The sequence below is a fragment of the Talpa europaea genome, assembly GCF_964194135.1.
Source record: "Talpa europaea genome assembly, chromosome: 7".
Taxonomy (NCBI): Eukaryota; Metazoa; Chordata; class Mammalia; order Eulipotyphla; family Talpidae; genus Talpa; species Talpa europaea.
In genome coordinates this window covers 122,393,362-122,409,647 of record NC_140074.1, presented here as the reverse complement: position 1 = coordinate 122,409,647, position 16,286 = coordinate 122,393,362, and the positions used below count along the sequence as shown (strand labels likewise).

General features: G+C 55.5%; 3 protein-coding genes across 4 annotated transcripts; 1 reads left to right on the top strand and 2 right to left on the bottom strand.

The window, feature by feature from the left end:
• Window positions 1–1,929: 1,929 nt before the first annotated feature.
• GFAP (glial fibrillary acidic protein) lies at window positions 1,930–9,567 on the top strand (the record flags this gene model as incomplete). 2 transcript variants are annotated; one of them, XM_084236219.1, is made up of 10 exons in its annotated part: window positions 1,945–2,399; window positions 3,302–3,362; window positions 3,570–3,665; window positions 4,469–4,630; window positions 5,979–6,104; window positions 6,458–6,678; window positions 7,248–7,291; window positions 7,630–7,758; window positions 8,792–8,877; window positions 9,526–9,567. In XM_084236219.1, the coding sequence occupies 10 exons, from the start codon at window positions 1,945–1,947 to the stop codon at window positions 9,565–9,567; spliced, it is 1,422 nt and encodes a 473-aa protein (XP_084092345.1). The 2 variants fall into 2 exon arrangements, with proteins under 2 accessions (XP_084092346.1, XP_084092345.1); XM_084236220.1 differs by lacking the exon at window positions 7,630–7,758 and having other exon boundaries at window positions 1,930–2,399.
• Window positions 9,568–11,706: 2,139 nt separating this feature from the next.
• Window positions 11,707–13,051, bottom strand: FAM187A (family with sequence similarity 187 member A; the record flags this gene model as incomplete). The annotated part of the gene is made up of 1 exon (XM_084238679.1): window positions 11,707–13,051. The coding sequence occupies one exon, from the start codon at window positions 13,049–13,051 to the stop codon at window positions 11,786–11,788; it is 1,266 nt and encodes a 421-aa protein (XP_084094805.1). The 3' UTR covers window positions 11,707–11,785.
• A 987-nt stretch (window positions 13,052–14,038) lies between these two features.
• DNAAF19 (dynein axonemal assembly factor 19) lies at window positions 14,039–15,867 on the bottom strand (the record flags this gene model as incomplete). The annotated part of the gene is made up of 3 exons (XM_084237743.1): window positions 14,039–14,473; window positions 15,083–15,215; window positions 15,725–15,867. 3 exons carry the CDS (start codon window positions 15,865–15,867, stop codon window positions 14,039–14,041), a joined length of 711 nt encoding a protein of 236 aa, XP_084093869.1.
• Window positions 15,868–16,286: the final 419 nt, after the last annotated feature.

The window sequence follows — 16,286 nt, the reverse complement described above, 5'->3', positions numbered from 1 at the left end:
CCTGCCCCCCCCCCCCCGCCCCGGCACCCCTGCCTGCCATGTACCTAGTAAAATGTCAATAAAAGCCTGAAAAGCCACTGAGGGCTCCAGGACTCTCCTTTACAGGTCTGCATAGGATCACAGAGAACCCGCACTGGCCCTTCCAGCCCCTACACAAGCCCTCCCCAACCCTCTCCCCTCAGAACTGCTTTGCATCCATTTCAACTGGACAGAGAGAGGACACTGCTGCTTGCCACACAGGCCGCTCCCAGCCGTAGGTGAGAGTTGGGACAACTGAGACTTGTCCTCAGTCTTGCTCTCCTTTTAATGTCCCCTGTCCTTCCCCAACCCATAGCAGGATCAAAAGTCACTGGGTATCCCTTCCTCAAGATTCCCTTGCCCAAGGAGAACCCATGGCTCAGGCTCCAGGGGTCAGACGTGGCTAGAGATGTGGGTCCCTCCTCTCTGTGCTGGGACTCACAGCAGAAACCTTGGTGAGCAGCCCGTGACACACCCAAGGAGACAGCATCTCCACAACCTGGCACTACCCAAACAGGAGCCCTGAGAGCTGGGGAAGGGGGAGCAGCCAGGCCTTGTCTGGGCACTAGAGACCAACCCGGTGGGGCTGGGCTGGCCACCCCAGGGCTTTCCCCTCATGCCCACTGGATGACTCACCTTGGCACAGTCACAATGGTCAGAGGTGGGCACAGAGCCTGCTCCCCACTGCCCCCCAGCCCTCCTCAGATGCTTTCCGAGAAGCTCTTTGAGCAGGGGGCTGGGGCCGTACCCCGCGTAATAGGCTGACATCTTAGGATAGAAACGGCACAGCCCTCTGTGGGCTGCCTCAAGTGTGGCGCCCTCACTGGCGGTGGAGAACAAGGCTCCATTCAGCAAGTGCCCAGCACAGGCAGCGGGCACGGGGGCGGGAGAGGAGGCAGCCTCTTTCCCAGAAGTTCAAGGACACAGAAGGAGGAGGGGCCTGGCTCGGGCTTGGACCTGTGGGTCGGGTGGGCGCATCTGAAGCCTTGAGGGGCAACAGAACCCAGGCTCCTGTTTGGACCCGGTGACTCCGGGTTCCCAAATCCACGGACCCTGGAGGCCTTTCCCATCTTCTCAGCCCAATGTGTGGGAACTCAAAAGAGAGAAATCTCCAGAGTGAGTGAGGTGAGGGGTGACCAGGGAAACAGGGCATTGCAGGACAAAGATGGGTGCTGGGGCAGCCAGCTCATTCGTAACTGCTTTGTGGAGCTGTCAAGGCGCCAGCTCCGGGAGGGGGTGCAGTGAGGCTGAGCAAGGAAGGGGGGAGCCTGGTGGGACTGAAGTGGGGGTGTGAGTGGCCCAGGAAGTGGGTCCGCCTCCTCTTGCCCACCTTCCCTCTCTCCTCTCCCCCTGGACAGAGGCCCCGGCTGGCCCTCCAGACAAAGGGCTGGGGCCAATTCCAGAAGTGCAGGAACGGGAAGAAAGCAGGAATGTGGGGTATCTGTGACCCAAGGGGAGGCCACCAGGAGTCAGGTGGGAATGAAACTGTAGTATGGGCTGCTCCTTGAGGGGATGCAGGAGGTTTGTTGTTTGCCAAATCACCAACATCTAGCAGGCACTTGAAGGACTGCTGGTGAGCGAAGACGAGGTTAGGGTCTCTAAGAGTGGGAAGGCAGGTCATAGGTCATCTGTTCTAGCCCTTTCTTGACCCACCTTCCGAGAGAAAGGGTTTCCTTGCCCAGTGGTTAGGGCCCCAGAACAAGCACCTGGCACCAGGCCCTGCCTGTTTGTCCCTCTGTGCTGACCCTGCCTCTGGGCACAGTGACCCGGGAGGGGTGAGCGGGTTTGCCCCAGGGTGGACTGCGGCCCAGCCCCACCCCCTCAGGCTATGCCAGCGGGTGTTGCCAGGGCAGCCCAGGCAGCATCTGACTGGCCCACTCCTCCATAAAGCCCGCACACGCCCGGAGCCAGCAGAGCCAGGCCAGGATGGAGAGGAGACGGGTCACCTCAGCCACTCGTCGTTCCTACATCTCCTCTGAGATGGTGGTGGGGGGCCCGGCTGGCCGCCGCCTGGGGCCCGCCACCCGCCTCTCCCTGGCCCGAACGCCACCTCCACTCCCGGCCCGGGTAGACTTCTCCCTGGCTGGGGCACTCAATGCCGGCTTCAAGGAGACGCGGGCCAGCGAGCGGGCGGAGATGATGGAGCTCAATGACCGCTTTGCCAGCTACATCGAGAAGGTGCGCTTCCTGGAGCAGCAGAACAAGGTGCTGGCAGCTGAGCTAAACCAGCTGCGAGCCAAGGAGCCCACCAAGCTGGCTGATGTCTACCAGGCTGAGCTGCGGGAGCTGCGGCTGCGGCTCGATCAACTCACAGCCACCAATGCCCGGCTGGAGGTGGAGAGGGACAACCTGGCGCTGGACCTGGGAGTGCTGAAGCAGAAGTGAGGAGAGGGCCAGGGGAGAGGGGCCTCATGAGCAGGGAGGACTGAGCCCCCAAGAGAAAGTGCCTGCAGGTCTGCAGGGTCTCAGGCAGGAGGCTCTGCCTCCCTGTTCCTCAGTTTCCCCAGTTCTGGGAGAAGAGAGTGGTGTTTGCGCCCCAAATGATGGGAGGGAACAGACCCACAAGCCCAGAGCCTCAGAAATCTCATTCCCAAAAACCTCTGCCAGGAAGCCTGGGTGCTCTCACCACCTCCCCAGCAGGGACCCCAGCAGGCAGGGTCTGTGTGCTTCATCACACTACAGGGAGGGCACTCACCTATTCTGAGCCCTGGGCTCTATGGTGAGGAATGGAAGAGAAGGTTGGCATGCATGAGGACAAAACTCTGGGTAAGGAAGTAGGGGAGCGATCAGGCAGGCCGGGCTTCAGAACAGAGGGGACTTGCCTATCACCAGCATGTGACCCTAGCAAAGGCACTTCAACTGCACAGCTTTGAAGCGGGGATCTTTATAAAACCCATTTCCAAAGGTCAGAGGCAACCCAGGGGCATGGCACTGAGCTGAGCTGGCAGGGCAAGTGCATGTGCCCTCAAGTGCAGGAGGGCCTGCGTGCTTGTACACGCTGCAGCGAGTGCACATCGGGTCGCGCCTGTGCGGGCAGAAGCAGGTGCACCAACCCTGATAAGACCCCTCAGTAATGAATTAAACCAAAGTCCCTTGTCTGCTCACCCTCTAGGCAAGGCCTCTGTCTAGAACGCCCGTGATCCTCTCCTGCCACGCTACAATTCATGGGGGGAGAAGGGTGTGAGGGAGGGGATCATTCTAGCTGCCACCTCCAGGAACACTGGAGCAGGGATCCAAGAGCCCTCAGAAGAACCTCCACCCAGGAATTTGTCTCCCATTCCAGGCTCCAGGAAGAAACCAACCTGAGGCTGGAGGCTGAGAACAATCTGGCCGCCTACCGACAGGTCTGGGCAGTGGAGGAGAGGGGCAAGGGGAGGAGAGGGTTGTGGGCAGCACATCCAAACACAGCCCCCAAGCCCAGTCCCCCAAAGCAGATTACTGCTCCCCACAATTCCAGAAGGAAGGGTAAGGCAAAGCTGGGGAATGGGGAGGAGGAGCCTGGGGTCAGAGTGGCCGTTTGCTCCCCCACCCCCAACCTGCCCCTTTTCCAGGAGGCAGATGAAGCCACTCTGGCACGTCTGGATCTGGAGCGGAAGGCTGAGTCCCTGGGGGAAGAGATCCAGTTCTTGAGGAAGGTTCACGAGGAGGTAAGGTCGGGGCAGAGAAAGAAAAGGACAACATAGAGATCGGGACTGCAAGAGAGAGCGACAGAAACTGAGATACTGACACTGAGAGATACTCAGAGACAAAGAGAAAGAAACAGAGCCTGACAGAGACAGCAAAAGAGACAGAGACAAAGATGGAGACAGGCAAGAGAGCTTCCCCAGTTCCCACCTGGTAAATTGTGCAGGTGCGCGCACGCACGCACGCGCGCACGCACACACACACACACACACACACACACTTGTGGGGATGACAACAGGCCTTGTTGCCTCGGGCTTTCTGTCTTCACTACAGACCCGGGTGATAGCAGTGACCTTCAGTCTAATCTCCTTTTCACAGGACACTGAGGCCCAGAGAGGTTATAGGACTTGCTGAGGTCACACAGTTAAGTCCCTCTGACCTCAACCCCCCCACCCGCATCACCTGTCTTCATTTAAATGAGTGTCATTCTTTTAAGAAAGATCGCACTGAACTCTGACCTCAGATGATGGATTCAGAATCAATGACCCCACGGAATCGGAGCCACAGGGACACCACCGCAGAGACTCACTCACTCTCCCCTGAGAACAGGCTCCTGTTTGGGCTTGGGAGTTAGACACCAGGAGGCCTCCAACTACCCCGCTTACCTGCCCTGCCTGCGCCACACCACTTCCTCCAACAAGAACTGCCCATTTCCCTTACCCAACATCCATGTCCGAGGAGCAGGCAGGAGAGGCGTGATGCTGCAGGGAAACCCCACTGGCAGCCTGGGTCCTGAGCCCTGGTACCCTTCTCTCACCTTGGCCAGGAGATGCAGGAGCTCCAGGAGCAGCTGACTCGGCAGCAGGTCCATGTGGAGCTGGATGTGGCCAAGCCAGACCTCACAGCGGCCCTGAGAGAGATCCGCATGCAGTATGAGGCAGTGGCCTCCAGCAACATGCATGAGACGGAGGAGTGGTACCGATCTAAGGTAGCCCTAAGTGTGGGCCAGTCTTCCTCTTCCAGGCAGCCCTCCTGGCTCTATATAAAAGAATTTTGGAAGGAGGGTGGGGGAAGCTGGGAGAACATAATCTTTGGGTGAGAAGTGGAGCAACTTGCTCCAGGGTCACATGGGCACTCACTTCCAATAAGTACTTATTATTACTGCTACTGCTACTCTTATTATTAGCCACCATTGTTGTTTACTAGGTGCTGTGCTTTGCATGGATTCTCTTACTATGAAGTCAGTACTATTCTTTTTTTTTTTTAAGATTTTTTTATGCATACAAGAGGTGGGGTACAGGCCAGAGATGTGGGTGTGTGTGTGAAAGAGGACTCACCAGAGACAGTGGGGAACAGAACAGGCAGATTGACCGAAGTACACTGCTGAGAGGAGCAGTGAGCAAGTCAGGAGAGGTCTGCTCTGCCATGTGGGTTTCTCCCTGGCCAGCAGGGGATCGAACTCATGCTGCAGAGGCTCGGGATTGCTTCACAGTGCGTTGCTTAACCCTTTGTGCCACCAGGGAGGCCCAAGTCAGTACTATTCTTACACGAGAGACCTGAAGTCCAGAAAAGGTTAACTAACTTGCCCCAAGTCACATGGCTCCTAAATACTAATGCTAGATTTCTAGCCCTGGCCAGCTCACTTGGGGGCCTGCGTTCTGGAAGCCTCTGTGGTCTGTGTCCTGGGTTATTGAGTATCTGTACTCAATATAGAGTGTGCCAGGTGCTGATGGGATACAGAGGGAGATAGGATGTGCACCCAAACATGGCACCCCTAGAGAACACTGCAGGGCAGAATTTATATGCAGTGTAAGGACCACCAGGAGGAGATCTTGAAAGGAAGGGCATTTGGGCTTGGCCAAACTGGCAGGCTGTGGCTGCCCAGGTCTTGGAACTGAGAGTGTGATTGGCAGAAGCCAGTCATGGCCCTGAGCATGGTTTTGTCCTGATGGAGCTACTGGGGACCACACTGCAAGTTGGGGGAGAGACAGCCCTGAGAACCAGGGCTCTGCTGGCCAGAGCACACTGTCTGTGGCGGGGGTAAGAGGGTTCAGTCCTAAAGATGGAGCTGCCAGTGCAGGAAGCTCTGGATTCTGGGGCAAACACTGTTCACTCATTCACGTACTGACCCAGAGCTGTACTGGGTGTTAGAGACATAGCAATGGCTCTGTGCCCCCGTCCGTGGGCCACAGGGGACAATCCCACACAGGGCCAATGTCCTGGGAGTCACCTGGACAGCAACCTGATTTCCCAGGGCTCTGCCTTCCCAGGGACCCACAGTGATCCCACATGCAGCCACAGTTGCCCCCTTAGCATAGGACTCTCTTCCCATCTAGTTTGCAGACCTGACTGACGCTGCTGCCCGTAATGCCGACCTGCTCCGCCAGGCCAAGCACGAGGCCAACGACTACAGGCGCCAGCTGCAGGCCTTGACCTGTGACCTCGAGTCCCTGCGTGGCACAGTGAGCATGGGAGAATTGGAGGCTGGGGGATGGTAGATCAGGGAGGTTGGTGAACCCAGGGAGTCAGGGAGCTGACCTGCCACCCCAGGAAGATGCAAGAGGAAAAGGGCCGGGGGTAGAGACCAGGACTGGGGGCGGGCTCTGGAAACTTTCTCAGGAAGACGGGGCAGAATTAGAGGAGGGGTGGGGGAGAGCTTGGGGGGAAATGGGGAGTACAGAGGAAGAGGAAGAGGCAGAGGCCGGCAATGGCGGGGAGGGGGGGCGGGGAGCCAAGAGGAAGACACTTCAAAGTCTCTCTCAGTGGGAGTGGGGCGCTTGACAGTGCTGGGGGAACCGCGGGCTCCACCCCACAGAACGAGTCCTTGGAAAGGCAGATGCGTGAGCAGGAGGAGCGACATGCTCGGGAAGTTGCGAGTTACCAGGAGGCGCTGACACGGCTGGAGGAGGAGGGGCAGACCCTCAAGGACGACATGGCCCGCCACCTGCAGGAGTACCAGGACCTACTCAACGTCAAGCTGGCCCTGGACATGGAGATCGCCACCTACAGGAAACTGCTGGAGGGCGAGGAGAACCGGTGAGTCCTGACCACCGCTCTAGGGAACCTCCCTGCTTGCCCTGCCCGGCTGCCTCCTCCCTTCCCTGGCTGCATCTTCCCGGGGTGTCCAGACCCTTCCCACGCCATCGCCCAGCACGGTGCTTGCGCAACACAGTCGGCCGTCAATAAATATTTGATGAATGAATGGATTTAACCGATGTTGATTAGGTCCCACCTTCAAGGACTTGCATCACACCACACCCTGAACTAAGCGGGTCACTCCCCATTTCCAACCAAGGTTGCCCTTCTTTTCCCCTGATGTCTTCGCTCTCCTGGGAACTTCCTTCACCACCTTTCTCCCCTCTGCTGTCCCCCAAGCCTCTGCTCTCCTTGGAACAGAGGTGGCCCCTCGTAGGTAACACCCAAGTCCCTTGTGGACGCCTGGCACTCCAGGGAGCATGTTGGTTGCTGGGGAAAGTGAGGCCGTGGGGCTGGCTTTTCCTGGCAAGGAAGAGCACCCAAGGCTGTCACCATAACACACAGAACCAGAGCTTGGCGTCCGGACACCCTCGGACAGCAGGTCACCCTTTGCCTCTGCTGTCTTTCAGCATCACCATTCCTGTGCAGACCTTCTCCAATCTGCAGATCCGAGGTCAGTGGAGCTGGGCCTGGTGCTCAAGGTGGTGGTTCCCTGCCCCCCTCCCTCAGACCTGGGGCAGGGGCCAAGGCAAAGGGATTCGGGCTCTCCTTGGGGGCCTTTGTGGCCCATGGCAGAGCTTCCAGTCAGAACACACCAGTCCAGGGCCTCCAAGTGGGGATAGCAGCCATTCCTGCCCTTCCGCGCCCTGTGTCCCCCTATCCTGCACCCTGTTCACTGTAGAACCCGGTGAGGGTCTCAACCTCTGTCCTGCCCGCAGCCCAAGATCCTGGAGCCATCTCTGCCATCTGAGTGTTTTATGTATTGTCTTTTTTAACTCCTTGTCACTACAGGGGGCAAAAGCACCAAAGAAGGGGAAGGTCACAAGGTCACAAGACATCTCAAAAGCTTCACAATACAAGTTATACCAATACAGGCTCACCAGATTGTAAATGGAGCCCCTCCGGCTCTGGCTCTCTCGGGTTAGCGGCTGCCTCTCAAACAAAAACACAGCGCTGCTTTTCTCAGCCTCACAGGGAGTCTGCCTCACCAGGCCCATTTCCCTGCCCTCCAGGGCTCCCTCCTCCCACGTTTCCCCTAAAGGGCCAACAGTCTGTTGTTTTCCCAGCCCCTCAGGGCCCCCTTCAGGACCTGGCACAGGGTAAATGTAGGTCAAACTGACAGAGTGCTCAAGTGTCCTTGGGTGCTCAGATGAGGTGCTCTGGGGCCTCCAAGAAAATGCCAGCCCCGGCCTCTCCTCGTCCCTGTCACTGGGAGAGCCCCAGCGCCAGGCTCACTGCTTGATTCTCCACCCGCAACGCTCCACTGCTTGGCTCAGTGCTGATTCAGCCCAGGGGATTACTTTCATCTGGACTGCTGCTCTTGCAGTGAATAAAGTTTTATGCTCCCTTCTCTTGATTTTAAATATTAGTGGGTGTGGCATGTTATATTCTTCTCTGTGGTGGGGGTACTAAATCCCTTCTTACTTGTATGTATTAAGTGATTCTTTGCTAAGGAAAAAAATTCTTCTGGGCTAGAAAATTTAGGAACAGCAGATGTGCTTTTCCAGGGCTCAGTTCAGCATAAAAAGGGTTATCAGGAGGACCAGGTAGAGGTACTACTGTCAAGTGCCACACAGCAGAGGGAGAGTCGGGCCCAGAGAAGTGGCAGCATCACCGCCATTTTGCAGATGAGGAAACTGAGTCATGTGGCTGATTAGTGACTGGCCTAGACTCCACTTCTGGCCTGCCTGATTTCAGAGCCTGGGGCTGGGCTGTCAAAAAGGTGCCAGGCGAGAGCTTGTGGAGGGGCTGGGAGGCAGCCAGGCCAGGAGAGTGGGTGTGGCACTGGACATAGCAGCCAGGGCTTGCCCAGCACTGTGGGCACTTGGGGCAGGCATCTTTCCAGCCCTTTCTTACTCATGATTGGGGTGTGTGGTTGATAGGGAAGCTGGGGTGGGAGTGGATGTCTAGGGCCTGAGAGCCCACAGGAGCCCACCTCTCTTCATGCCTGCAGAAACCAGCCTGGACACCAAGACCATGTCAGAAGGCCACCTTAAGAGGAACATCGTGGTGAAGACCGTGGAGATGCGGGATGGAGAGGTGAGGAGGGTAGGCCTGGAATTCTGGTCCTGTTGGGTTCTGGCTGTCCCCAGTTATTTCGGGGACCAGACTCTGGAAGAAACCAGGCGCTGGCACATAGATGGTCCCCACAACTCACAAATGCTCCCCAGGGAGACTCAGGAAGAGGAAAGGAAACCAGGCACCAGCCCCTCCACCGGCAGTTCTAAGGGGAGTCTGGGTGTCTAAGCGCCTGGTTGGGGTCCTGACTGGGGCTTTCCCTTTTCTCATGCTCAGATTGAGGTTCCCCCAATGCCAGACTTGGAGAGCAAAAAAGAGAATCAAAGTTAGCAGTTTCCTTTCCCAACTTTCAACTTCCAGTTTGACCAAAGGAATGTGCCAGAGGACTGGAAAGAGGGGACTCAGTCTTACCCCTCCCCTATCAGGCCACAGTGCTAGCTCATCATACACCATCAGTTCACCCATCTTGGGCATTTACAAGTGGCATCTTCCCCTCTGATTGATACATTGGCGGGTGGGATGGGGTGGGGCGGTGTGTTTCCTGATATTGTTATAGAAAAGACAGACCCAGGCTGGGGACTTACCCAGCATCACATAGCCTAGCAGTGGTGGGCCAGGTCACTGTGCGTGCTTAGCTGTTGCTCTGTGCACCTTCTCTGTCCCCTACAGGTCATTAAGGAGTCCAAGCAGGAGCACAAGGACATGATGTGAGGGGGGCCCACCTAGTGGCCCCTGCCCCACAGCTGGAGGGCCCTGCAGCAGGAGCTAGGATAGTTGTTCCTCTCTGATAGCTAATCCCTGCATCCCCTCCCCTTGCCTGCTCTCCTGCTCCCTCCATCTCTGTGCCAGCTCTGTTCCGGGTTCCATCATCAGGCCTGTCAGACAGTATCCACACTGCACCCAGAAACTCCAACTAGTAGAACACTCTCCCCAAAGGGATGGTCTGGAGGTGCGTGGCCAGCAGCTTGGGTTAGAATTGGGAGTGGGGAGAGAAGTTGGAGAGGCAAGGGGATCTAATAAACCACCCTCTTGTGTCCTAATCCCTGTTGTCATGGCAACTGTTGCCAGAGTTGGGGGTCTCTGGGGGCATCTGGAGAAACTGCACCTTGGAGCTTCCTCAGGCTGCTGGAGGAAAACTGAGATTCTGAGACAGGAAGGGGAAAGCAGTGTAGCCTGGCCAGAGGCTGGCTCTGGACTGACCTGCCCAGAGAGTGGGTGGGTGGGGGTACTCTGCCAGCTAGTCACCAGACGGAGCTCCTGGCCTGCTCAGATCCCTGAAGAGCCTCCTGAGTGATAATTCGTGCATCTCAGCCTCACAGAGCTGCCATGTGGCATGCTGTGGGCATGTTGTGGGCATGCGGTGGGCATGTGGGAGCTTGATGCTCAGCACTTAGGGGAAGCTGTAGTGTAAGTGGAGAGGGAAGGGGAGGGAGAAGGGGACCGCCGTGGCTCCTAGGTGTGGGCACAGAGAGGTCAAGCCGAGGGGGACTCCCCCATACAGACTGAAGGGGTGGGGCAAGGAGAGAGGGTAAAGGAGGCAGTTGGGGTGACTCCCTGGACATAGAGCTGGGGGTGTGGGTGACACATTGGTCTCTGGGTCATCAAGACAGTGATTTATCGTCTTGAAGATGCTGAAACAGGAGAGAAAGGGCTGCCGTCCACAGCTCAGGGTACAATTGTCACAGTTCTCAAGGTCCCTTCCTCATGGCATTATCCCTGTTTACCCAGGCCTCTGAGCCCCAGCAGCTGCTGCTCCCCCCACCCAAATCCAGCAAGTACCGCTGGGTAAAGCCACTGCCATGCAGCCGACCCTCTCCAACCCGAGGTGACCCACGGCTTTTCCCTAAACCAGGGCCCCTAGGATCCCTTCTAACTGAAACATGAAGTGCACCCCCATGTTTTAGGGAGCACCCTATTTTCTAATTCAGGAAACTGAGGCAGGAGCCAAGTGAAGACCCTGGGTTGTGTTCCTGCAGCTTGGAGGTGGGGGAGCGCCTGCTCTGCTTTCCAGGGAAGACTGGGGAGCATTAGGGCTGAGAGGGCCCATTCAGGGTCTCCCTCTCCCCACTAAGGCCAGAGGGAAGGGAAAGTGAGAGCTCTTCCCTCTTTTCAAGACTTGGTACCTTTCCCACTCCTGCCTGCACCCACCACTGCTAGCCTGCAGGATACAGTTACTGCCTTTAGGCACTGAGGAAAAATAAAGCCATCTGCTGGAACCTTCCCTAGAGTAGACTCTGATCTGTTCAGGGGAGGCTGGGGCAGGGGAAGAGAGTGGAAAGTGGCCTTGAACAAGACCCAACTTCCTGCTTCTGATTGATCACCTTGGGAGCCCACCTGCCCAGGCAGCCCTGGCACCCCTCCACCTACCGGCCTTTGCAACTTACCCCCTCTTCTCACCCCTAGTCTCACCTGGGTGCAATCTCTCAGGAAAGCCCCAAATCCGATATGATTTCCACTTTCCAGCCATTTCCCCTAGTCTCATCTTTACCTTTACTCCCAAACCTGTGATTTCTACCTGGCAGTGCCAGGATGAAGCTGCGGGGGAAGACAAAGAGGACATTTACCTAAGCTTCCTCCATGATTTTCTTCTTCTCACTGATACCCCCAATTCAACCAGCACCTACTTGCCCACCCTCAAAGGCAAGAAAATAAAGCATCTCAAACACAGGCCATTCAACACAGAAGAGGTTCACGTCTTCCCCGATCTGAGCGGTCAGAACACACGAGCACATGGGGATGTCTATCCCAGCCTCTGTTCCCCACCTCCCATGTGCCTCAGGCCTCCTCCACCGTCACGATCACATCCCTGACATGTTCATGAAAATGGGAAGTAGGTGATAACTAACAGACTTGTCCACACCCATTGCCACATATCCCAGCCTGGCATCCTGGGTATCATTTAACAAACACATTCAAGTACAACCGGTGTTCAGAGCCAGGGGAGAGAAATCCTAGGGAGAAAGCCAGAACAAGAGGGAAATAAGTAACAGCCGCAACGGCAGAGGTGGATGGTGACAAAGATAGCCGTGATGACCAGGTAGCCTATCAGGGTGAGAGTCAAGGCAGAGCGAGTTTCAGGGTCCGAGAGAGAGATTCGGTGGCGCCTTCGCGATGTCATGCCCAGTCGGAACCCAGCGATCTTCACCCCCTGCCGCCAGCAATAGTAGATGCCCCGGTCAGTCAGCTGGGCGAAGCGGATGTGAAGATGGTTGCCATGGTCGATGAACACCCTCATGGACCTGTTGACCCCCTTCAGGTACTGTGTGCGATAGAGGTACTGCTGGTCCTTGTCCCAGGCCACGGCGTGCTCCGGCCGGGCCCCGGGACAGGAGATTATGAGTCCATGGCCCAGCACCTGTTTGTGGAACTGAATGGGTACCTGCGGCACCCAGGGCCGGCTGCCCTCTTTGGACACATAGTTCAAGATAGCCACTATGCCCTTCTGGAACTTCTCCGTCTTCTCACAGGGCACCATGCAGCTCCGAACCAGTAACTCGGGTGGATGGTCCTTGACCTTGGCCTGAAGCTTGCTTGGCACAGCCCGAGAACCACAGGACACCACCTCAGGCAGAGTGTTACGGAAGCGCGGGGAGAGGCCTGGGCTCTGCAGATAGCAGAGGCCAATGCGCCACTGCTCCCCACGTACCCCACAGCGGTCACAGGGGGTCCACTCCCAGAAGGTGGTGAAGATGTGGAGTTTCCCATGGTACTCATCTTCAAAGGGCTCCTGGCCCTGGTCTCTAAAGGTGGCCACCATTCTCTCACTGCTCTGGATGTCCACATCATAGGCATAAAAGTAGTCCCCCTTCCTGGAGCCGCAAAAATATAAGCCCGAGTCCTCAGGCTGGGCCTGGAAGACCAAGAGGCTGAACATGCGGATGCTGAAGCGAACCAGCATGTCGCTGCCCACACGCACCTGGGTTGCCTCTGTCAGCACCCGTCCATCAAAGTCTGTCAGCACTTTGGTGTGGCTGCTGCCCACATGCTTTTGGTAGTACCAGACAACGGCAGGCACCTCCTCTGGCTTGCAGTGGCAGGGAAGCTCGAAGCTCATGTCGGCCAGGTAGGCTGCATTGTCAAACATCAGGAAAGCTGGGCAGGGCGTCCTCTGAAAAATGTTCTCCTTCTCCACGAGTTCAAAGGCCTGGAGGGTCCCCAACATCCACAGGAGCACGGTGGTATGGGCCAGGTTCATGATGGCAAGAGGGAAAGGTAACTAGGGGTCTATGGACTTCTAGAAACCACTGCCAGGAGGAGCCATCTATATGAGGGAGGAATTAAGAAGGCAGGAAAAGAGGCAACAGCCTGTAGCAAACAGTCAAACATTCAGCAATTTATTCCCAGCTGATGTACAAGCTGCCCTTCTAATGTTCCAGATGTGACCTATGGTTCCTAGAGGGATAACCATTCTAGAACTTGGCTCTCTCTCCCCTTTCTAGAACACTGGCACTTGCCCAAGAATGGTTCACAGGATATCCATATGAGAAGCAAGGGCCCAGGTGCTCAGAGAGGGAACTCTGCCTCCCTGCTGCAGGCCCTGCCTCACCAGCACAGTGGAAAGTTCTTCCCCTTGAGAGTACCAGGGAAGGAATGACATCTGCACCTGCACATCTGAAGAAGACTTGGTGGTTGACTGGACTTGAGCTGATGGCCTGGGGCTTTCTTAGGCCCAACCTGCCTAGCAGCTCAACCCCTGGGGGAAAATAGTGCACCTCAAACAAGGTAGCATTCAAACATTTGTCAGTTGCATGTCCATCCATTGTTTGGGGGTTATAAATATTCTTTTTTCAAAAAGTACTCTTATTAAGAGTGACAGAGATCAGTATTTGTCTACCATAGAAGACAAATGTGCTTTTTCATTTTTTGGAGCGGCGCTGTAACTGGGATGGCCAGTGTTGGGGTGGGGGAGAACGCGTGGCTCAGGCTGTGGGCTAAAGGACTGGCAGATGAAAGGTGGGAGCAAAACTTTTTCAACTTCTTGGGTTCTTGACCACCCCATGGAACCACACAGATCAGAACTGGAGTGGGGTGGGGGTGGATTTGATTCCTGCTTTGGCTCTGAAAATTTCAGGCTGAGAAGGGAGTGAGGTATGGGTATGTCATTACAGTTTTGCAGAGCCCCAAGAAGACTACCAAAAAAGCTTCCTGTGACTATGGGGGCCTCTGAAGGTAGCTGGTCCTGTCAATCCACTTGGTATAGCCCTTGCAGCTGTTGCAATAGGCTCTCCTCCTCCTGGAGTCCACCAGGCTGCTCCTGACTGAGCCCCTCTTGCTGAGGTCTGGGGACACTCATGGCCTGCAGCTTCTGAAACAAGTCTCTGCAGCTCTGTCTCTCCATGTGGCTCAGTAGGCTCAGGTTGAGGGTGAAGCGCCCCGTGGTGGTCAGACTGTCCAGGATGCCCAGCACCACAGATCGGTCTGCCGGCTTCACATGATCTGCCAGGGCCATCAGCAGCTCCCCTAGAAGTCCAAACCCCACATCTGTCTGGAAGAGGCGGCCCAGCTTTGGACCCCCAAGTTGTACCAGGGCCTGGTAGCGCTCTGGTCCACTCTGCAAATGTCGCCGCCAGTCACGGTAGAACTCTGCCGAGGTCTCAGGCTGGAGGAGGGTTTTCTCCTGGATCACAGGGAAGGAGAGGGAGTTCAGATTGAGGGGAGAAGATCTCAGCTATGTACTGCTCTCTGAGGACTGGGAAGGCAACGATCCCTCTGGGCCTCATTTTTAGATGAGGGACCTAGGGGTGGGACAGGGAGAGAGGGTCCCGAGGAACTCTGGCCATGATTTGAGATTCTCAGTTATACCAGGATTTTCCTTCTTTTGAAGGTGGACACAACCTTGTACTACAAAGGTAAGTCAGATTTAACTCTGAGCAGGGTGAAGGGGATGATTAGAAACCTCAGGAAGAGAGAAAGGAAGCCAAGGTGAGTGTTCAAGGTATGACAGCCTTGTCTCCCTCCCAACATTGTCACAGCATCATTCCATATAACCTGGAGGCAAAAAAAAACCCCAAATATGACCTGGACTGACTGAAGGGGATCTGCCTCGCCCACTTTTCTGACTTGTTCTATCCAGTTCAACTCAGCCTCACCATCAGCTGCTTTTTTTTTCTTTCTGGGATTGCAGCTTAATGTGAGAAGTAAGGAAGAAGTATGTGTTGTAAGAAGTCAGGATTGGAGGTTTAGAGCAGAAAGTTCTGCTGGGCTGAAAAGGCTGAAATTCACCTACCTGGGAGATTTCAGTGATCTCATCCTGGGAGGTCTTTCCCTGAGTACTGTGACAATTCCAGGGCACAGTCATTGTTGCTCCTATCTTGTCCTTCCGCTCCAGTGGCTTCAGATGTGATGCAAGGACAATTCCCCTGTGGGCAAAACACAGATTGGAGGATGGGGTTAATGTTTTCTGTGGGTTCAAGGTGACTGGACTTTGCATTTTATAGACTGAAACTTTTCTCAGGACAATATGATAATAGGGCCTCCCTGGCGGTGCAAGGGGTTAAGCACTGCACTATGAAGCAATCCGCAGACTCTGCAACACAAGTTTGATCCCTGGCCAGCCAGGGAGCAACCCACATGGCACAGCAGACCTCTCCTGTCTTGCCCGCTGCTCCCCTCAGCGGTGTATTTCAGTCAGTCTGCCTGTTCTGTTCCCCACTCTGTCTCTGGTGAATCCTCTCACCTCCCCACACTGCTGGCCTGTACCCCAGCTCTTGTATGCATACATAAATAAATCTTTTTTTTTTAAAGAGCACACAGATAGCGAGGGTAGGGCCAGGACTGATGCCAGAATTGTCTAACTTCAAAGCACATGCTCTTATCCACTACAGTGCACCATATCAGGAGGGACTGAGAAAAACAGCATTAAGTCAACCTGAACTCCTCATAGGAAGCCACCCTCTGTTCCACTGCCCGTAACTTGGCAGCATTCTCCCGTTTGTACTTCTCATCAGCAGCGAGTGCAGCCTGCAGCTCTTTCTCTAAAGCCTTGAAGTCAATGATGTTGTTCCTTTCCATGGTCTGAGTCTGGGAAGGCAAGGAATGGGACATCAGCTGAAGGGTTCATATCAAGGAGGAGGGCCCATCTGGATTCTTTGCCAGCCCACAAAAGAAGCCCAAAGCACTCTTGGCGGGGGTGGGGGGGGTGGGGGGTGGGAGGGGTGGGGGGGTTCTTAGAAAAATCTGGTTTTCTATGAAGGGAAGCTGAATTGCAAAGCAAGAACTTGCTTAAGAGTTGTCACTGAAAATAGAATAGAAACCTACTTTTGGTATGGATCCCTGTAATTTTGTTCTCTGCCTCTGAAAATATTTTTATTTTTGTGCTTTGGGTGAGGAGGCATTTGATTCTCAGAATTCAGTCTCTTCACTCTTCCACATGGGTTCACTCTATAACAGGTTGTTGTGATAGGGGATCTCACACAAAAGCTGAACTATTG